The sequence below is a fragment of the Pteropus alecto genome, unplaced genomic scaffold, assembly GCF_000325575.1.
Source record: "Pteropus alecto unplaced genomic scaffold, ASM32557v1 scaffold20, whole genome shotgun sequence".
NCBI classification, from domain to species: Eukaryota; Metazoa; Chordata; class Mammalia; order Chiroptera; family Pteropodidae; genus Pteropus; species Pteropus alecto.
Window position 1 is genome coordinate 14,685,150 of NW_006436298.1, and position 6,991 is coordinate 14,692,140.

At 49.2% G+C, this 6,991-nt stretch overlaps 2 protein-coding genes across 4 annotated transcripts in view; one reads left to right on the forward strand and one right to left on the reverse strand.

The window, feature by feature from the left end:
• Positions 1-6,991, reverse strand: part of LOC112480611 — a 12,408-nt gene that overhangs the window by 2,204 nt on the left and 3,213 nt on the right. Inside the window, exons 2-3 of the mRNA XM_025047769.1 lie at positions 2,791-3,238; positions 2,215-2,660 (exon numbers count right to left, since the gene is read on the reverse strand). Of these exons, the coding sequence (XP_024903537.1) occupies positions 2,215-2,660; positions 2,791-3,238 (894 nt within the window). The remainder of the gene's footprint in view (positions 1-2,214; positions 2,661-2,790; positions 3,239-6,991) is intronic.
• ATG10 (autophagy related 10) overlaps positions 5,233-6,991 on the forward strand; it is a 200,343-nt gene continuing 198,584 nt past the window's right edge. Inside the window, exon 1 of one of the 3 annotated variants that reach the window (XM_025047846.1) lies at positions 5,233-5,287. The gene's annotated coding sequence lies outside the window, so the exon portion shown is untranslated. Of the gene's footprint in view, positions 5,288-5,530; positions 5,673-6,991 lie in introns of those variants that run through there. The other 2 variants (XM_015590319.2, XM_006913193.3) reach the window with 2 other exon arrangements.

Here is a 6,991-nt window from a genome sequence, read left to right on the forward strand (position 1 = left end):
GTCTGCCCTATAGTCAACTTCAGGGCTTCTTTGGTGAGGATGGCCGTGGCCGCAATGGCCCGCAAGCAATTAGGCCACCCGGCTGCAACACAGTCCAGTCTTTTGGAGAGGTATGCAACAGGTCTCTTCTATGGTCCTAAAGTCTGGGCGAGGACCCTCTTTGCTATGCCTCTAGTTTCAGTCACAAAGAGTTGGAACGGCTTGTCTAAAGTAGGCAGAGCCAAAGCAGGGGCTGTGGTCAAGGCTGTTTTTAGGGCCTCAAAGGACTCTTTTTCTTCTTTCCCCCAGTGCAAGTCCTCAGACTTTCCCCCAGTGCTGGCATACGGGGGCTTGGCTAACTCTGCACACCCTGGGATCCAGAGCCTGCAGTAGCCTACGGCCCTGAGAAACTCTCGGACCTGCCGCTTGGTGGTGGGTTGGGTATTTTTAAAACGGCCTCCTTGCAGCTTATATCCTAAATACATTGCCTGGGAGGTGCAGAGTTGAGCTTTCTTAGCGGACACCCGGTATCCCTTAGCCTCCAATTCTTGTAATAAATCTTCAGTGGCCCGCTTACATTCTACATCTGTCGTAGCGGCTAAGAGTAAATCATCCACATATTGTAGAAGAACAGTCTCTGGATGTCTCTGATTTAAGTCAACGAGGTCCCGCCTCAGGGCCTTGTCAAACAATGTGGGGGAGTTTTAAATCCCTATGGCAGTCTAGTCCAAGTCAATTGTTCCAAATACAGTCTATCAGGGTCCTCCCATTCAAATGCAAATATTGGTTGACTCACCTTTGCTAGGGGGAGAGTGAAGAAAGCGTCCTTTAAATCAAGGATGGTGTACACCTGGTGCCTAGGTGGCAGTTGGCTCAGAAGGGTGTACAGGCTGGGAACAGTGGGATGTATGGTCTCAACCCGCTTATTTACTTCTCGGAGGTCCCGTACTGGCCTGTAGTCTTGGGTACCCGGTTTCTGAACTGGAAGCAGCGGGGGATTCCAATTTCAACCCGCTTATTTACTTCTCTGAGGTCCTGTACTGGCCTGTAGTCTTGGGTACCCGGTTTCTGAACTGGAAGCAGTGGGGTATTCCAAGGCGAATGACAGGGGGACTAAGATCCCTTCGTTCAGGAGCTTCCGAATATGCACTGCTATACCAGACTTAGCCTTCTGACTGATGGGGTACTGCCTTATGCTGATGGGCTCGGCAGAACTCAGTAAGATCACAATAGGAGCCTGATGGGTTACCAATCCGGGTGGGTTAGTCTCAGCCCACATCCAAGGGATCCTGCACTGCAGTTCTTTTAACAGTGATGCATTAGGGGAAGGATCAAAAACAGGCTCCTCCAATTAAAGGTATTCTTCAGAGAGGGGCAGGTGAGCATTATTGCAGATGGTGTGGCCCCCAGAGTTAGTTCAGTGTGTCCTTCCTTAAAAGAGATGGTGGCCCGTAATTTTTGTAGTAAGTCTCTCCCCAGCAAGGGGTACGGGCATTCAGGCATAACCAGGAACGAATGAGTGATGGTCCCTTTTCCTACGTCGGTAATTCTGGCCTGGGTCCAAGGGTAAGATTTCCCTTGTCCTGTGGCTCCTTGTAGTAAAGTCTTTTCTTTAGATAGGGGGCCTTGGGTATTCTGCAAAACTGAGTAAGTAACCTCTGTATCCACTAAAAAGTTTACAGGTTGGTCCCCGACTTGCGACGTTACCCTGGGCTCCCAGGGGCTCATAATGTAGGAGCCCTGACCTCCTCATTCTGCATCCTCCAACATAATGAGTGGGGACTTTTGCCCTGGGCCCTGGCCCTTTTCGGGGCACACGTTCTTCCAATGTCCTTTCTTCTTACAGTATGCACATTGGTCCTTCTCTAAGTTACTCCGGCCCCGGTCCGCCTTTCCCTCGGGGCGTCGGCTTGGCCCTCGCCTCGGTCCCGGCCGGGTGGGCCCTGTGACTTATCCTGTCCAACAAACATAACCTTCTAGACATCATCCCTGTTGTTGAACACCTTCTGGGCAATCTCGAGAAGCTTAGATAAGTTCTCTCCCTCAAACCCTTCTAGTTTTTGTAATTTCTTTCTGATATCTGGGGCCTACTGAGTAACAAAGGCTAGATTAATGGCTCACTGATTATTTGGGTCCTCCGGGTCAATGGGAGTATACAGTCTATAAGATTCTAGTAACCTTTCTAAAAATGCTGCAGGTGACTGACTCATCTTTAGTCTGAATAACCTCACTTACCTTGGATAAATTGACTGGTCGGTGAGCCGCTGCCCGGAGGCCTTGGAGTAACAACTGGCGATACCTCAGGAGAGCCTCCGTCCCTTGATCTGTGTTGGGATTCCAGTTGGGTCGGGTGCTGGGAAATACAAGTTGTACCCATGCGGGGTCAGTGGTGAGCTGCCCAGTGGGGTCCGAGACCCCTCTTGCAGCTTCCCTTAGAATGCGTTCCTTCTCCTCTGTAGTGAACAAAACCTGTAAAAGCTGCTGGCAATCATCCCACGTGGGTTGGTGGGTGGAAAAGATGGATTCTAAAAGGGAGGTCAAGCCTTGGGATTTTTCTGAGAAGGCCGGAGTTTGCGATTTCCAATTATACAGATCACTAGTTGAAAAGGGGACATACACCATAAAAGAGGTCTGGGTGTCTCCCCCAGGTGGGGCTATCTTTCGGAGAGGCGCCAGGACAGCTGCAGGTTGAGACGAATCGGGGATGGGGGTCAGGATCCTGTGGAGGGTAGTAGACAGCCCCCATCCGAGCGTGTGGTGGGCTCCAAAGAGGGGCTGCCTCCCGAGAATCAGGAGGCCTAAAGGGGTTACCAGGAGAGCAACAGGGAGGGGAATTGAGGAACTCCAGATCCTCCGGAGGTGCCTGTAGAACAGGTTCAAGGGATTTCTGAGGTGCCGGAGTGCTCCTTGGCTCTTGACCACAGCGGCAGCCCTTTAAGTACTTGGGGGCATCAGAAACGATATCGACCCACACATTGATATATGGAGCCTGATCAGGGTGACCAGGATTCCCATAAACAACACTTCTGACTCTGAAGGCCGTCTGCAAATCAAAGGAACCCTCAGATGGCCATCCAACTCCGAAGGCCGGCCAGTCTACTTGGCAGAGCCTCTGGAGATCGAACCGAGTGACTGTTGACCCATAACCTCGGGCCTGTCGCCTGAAATCCTTAAAATTGTCCACAAGGCACCAAGGGAGTGGGCTTAGAAGAAGCTTGTCCCATAGTGACGAGGATGGACGTGAATGAGAATAAAAGTCCTGTGAAGGATAAGAATGTTAGACAAGGTCCACTCGGTGACTAGGTAGCCACTTGGGCGGTGCTGTAGCAGCAAGAAACCCTGCATAAAGAAGAATTAATGAACAAAAAAGAATAACAAGAAAAATCACAAGAGACATTCAGAGACCAGAACGATCAGACAATGAGATAAACTTGACGGAAACCAAAGTAAGTAAACTTATGAGGACCAAGGCAATAGGAGGGTAACAGTACATTCGACCGGTCCGGACAAACATACACAATACAGACAGACAAAACAGACTACAGGTAACACAAAATGCTAGCGTATCAGAAACCGAAACCGAAACAGGTACTGGGTCAGGGTCTGATGTCTCAGACCTGAGTACTAGGGAAGTTGTGCTGCGTCTAGCCTTCCACTAGTTCTTAGGGTCCACAGACAAAAACAGGTCTAAGAGGACTCTTAGACTAACTCACCAGTGAGACTGGATCAGAAAGCTTGCGTCCAATTTTCAGAAATGTTTGTCCACTGATCTCGCCGATCTAGGGCCGTCCGACGTCCAGGGCTGAGGAACATCTCTCAGCGGCCGACCCCTGGACGCGGTCATGCCCCGCCCAGAGCGACTAGGGTTGTGGGACTCAGAGAAAACTCCCCTTCTCTCTCTGGGGAGGATCTCGCTGGGGCCTCCAAATGTTATGGCGCGATCAATTCTAAGACCCACGGAGCGAATTGAGATGAATTATGAGCCTTTATTAGCCAGCTGGCGACTGACTCTCTACCATGCAGGGTTAGAGGAGATCAGCCCTGAGCTCCCAAAAGAGGCAGCTCATAAAGCCTAGAACCACACCCTGGTTTAACATCAAACAAGTAAACAGATTAACCACACCCTAGTTAACACCAAACAAGCAAGCAGATTACAGAAGCAGAAGTTGGCTGTTAGCATATCTTTGCCCAGAACCACATCGTTAACACTCTAAGCTAAAGAATGTGATATAGAATTATAGTCATGGAACACAATTTTTATTTCCATATTTATAGCAAAATGTCTATATCCATAGTTGCTGCAACATGATAGGAAATTCATCTTTACTAATAGCATTTTTTAAAAAAGGTTTTGAACTATTTTACATTCAGGAAAATCTATCCCTTTTATGAGCTTTGGTAAAAAAAAAAAAACAGTGGTGTAATCACTAACACAATTAAGATATAGAACAGTTCCGTTCCCCCCCCCCCAATTCCCTCAAGCTTCGTTTTAGTCAGCCCTTTCCCCTGGTCACCACTGATTAGTATTGTCCCTTTTTAAGACTTTATTTTGGAATAATTATAGACTCACAGAAAAGTGCAAAAATAGTACGTTAGAGTTCCTTACACTCATCTTCTAGCTTTCTCCAGCGGTGGCTTTTACATAACTTGTATAAGATCAAAACATGCCTCGTACATTTGAAGGCAGGTTTTCCTTTCACTTCTCTGCCTGTGCTTACCCTTTTCTTTTCACACAAATTTAATTGTTGTGTTAAAAGGAGCAGATGCTAGTTTTCCCTCAGATGTCTGCTGTTGCATTTTCCATATTTCAATTCAATCGCTTTTAATATTCCCACATCTTTCTCTAGCCTTTTCTTTATCTCACCGTTTCCCTAGGTTTAATTCTGCTGCTAGATTTTCTTCTGAGATGTGTGTCACAGATGGTACTATTATCAATTTCCAAATTCCTAACCTCTATTGGGTCCTTTAGTTTGGCCCTTTAGTTTTAAAGAGGAATCGTGCTTGTGCTTAATTGTGTTTACAATTTTGCAGTGTGCGTGTGTTAGCCAGCGTGGTTCTCTAACCTCTTACAGAGATGCTAGAGGCACTGCATAGCTCAGCCCTGTTCTAGCTCTACCCTTTCTCCATTGGTCACTTTTATTTTCCAGATATTTTGCTATTTGTTGGAGGAGTGTGCATAGGCCCTTGAAACCGCTAGCACCCCCTCCCCCTAGGTTTCGGCTCCCTCCCCGCGCCTCCCTCCTGAGGGCTGCCTTTGTGCTGAGCAGCGGTTACCAACACCCTTTGGTTCCCGGGGCCCGCCTGTAAGGTGAGGGGCGGGGACTTGGCAGCTGAGTTCGCTCGCAGCAAGGAGGTCACACCCTCGCCAGAAACTGGGCACTAGGCGTCAGCCGCTTGCGCAAGCCAGGCCCCACGGGGCGCGGGAGGCGCAGTGCGCATGCTCCGACTCGGTTGCCCGCGGCGGCGGCCGGGGGCGGGGCCGGGCTCCTCCCGCGGTGGGCGTCGGTGCGCTGGCTCCACTCCGGCGCCGTTGCCCGGGTGGCCTCCAGGAGCCCATCCCTCTCCTCCCTGGGGGCGCGGGCGGGGCGGTAGCTCGCCCCGCGCTGGGGACCTCTCCCCGGCTCCCTTCCCCCAGCCCCGTCGCCCCGCCCCCGCCGGGCTGGGCTGCGGGGGCAGGGGCCAAGCGGAGCGGGGGGAGGACTCCACAGCCTTTGCCGGCCCTGCTTCGCGCACGGCCCTCGCTCCCCTCCTGGGACGGGGAGGAAGGGCGGCTGCGGGTGGGCGGGAAGCAGCCCAGCCTTGAACAAAAGGCCGGGTAAAGGGGCGCTAACCGTGAACCGCAGGCCTGGTCCCGGCTGTCGCGCCGGAGCCGCAGCTCCGGGCGACCAGCTGCGGTGGTCGGGGTTAGAGTGGAGGGGGCCGTGTCCCTCCTCCCCCGGGGGTCTGGCTCTGCCACGCGCACTCCTGGGCCACGACCGGGACCTCACTTTCGATGTAGGTAGTTACTGCCATGTGTTGAAAGCCTGCACAGGGATAGCAAGTCTTTATCCGTGTAACCTTGAAACAGTGGATATTAAATTACTGGCGATTTCAATGGCCCTGTCCCACTCAAATTGAAGGGGTTTCAGATTCACTACCAGGAGGAATAACCTAATATAACCATTTTTTTCCCTCCCAGGTAACCTATGTACTCATAGTAACTGGAATCCCGAAGGGTAGGAGGTGGGATACAGGAATAGTAAACTGATTTATGGAAACGTTTATTATTAGAGAAAAACATTTCAGGAAAGGCAAAAAGGATAGCTATGTCTTTTCAAAGTCAAAATGGAGCCTTGTATAACAAGTCCACCTGAGGATGAATTAATTATCGATATTTTTACTTTATATATTATTGATTAGGGCCCAGGCTGTGCAGTTACATTTTTTTGTCTAATTGAGATGCAAATTTTCTTCTGACTGGGAGAAAAACTACCCCTGGAGATTGTGGTTTTATTGTCCTATTTCCAAGATTTTTATAATTTTTACTATTTAGCTTGCTCCTTCATTGTGTGTTCAATAAATCTTTGCCACAGGTTCACTTTGTATGAATCATGTTTCTAAGTTTTTAAAAATTACAATTTGACAATGGCCTCCACTCTAGTGGCAAAAACTTAAGTTTGTACTTTTCAGGATGGGAAATATAGGCCCTGTGTAATACTCTACTACGCCATGGCACGCCAAGTAGAATCCTTCCTTCTGGCTTCTGAAGAGTCAAATATGGACAAGAGGAAACATTTACAAAATGAAAACGACCAAAGAAATATTGAGTATTGAGAAATTCAAATTAAAGTGTTGCAATTACATGTTTTAAGAATTGTTGTTACTGATATTTTAATGGAGGAAGCTAGTGGAAACAGTCCATTCTAAACTGGATTCATTTGGATATAGAATGTTAGAAGATTATTTTCCCTCCCCCTCTTCTTCTCCCCTCCACGCTTCCCTTCCTGGGTTATTTAGGATAAGATTAACTGAG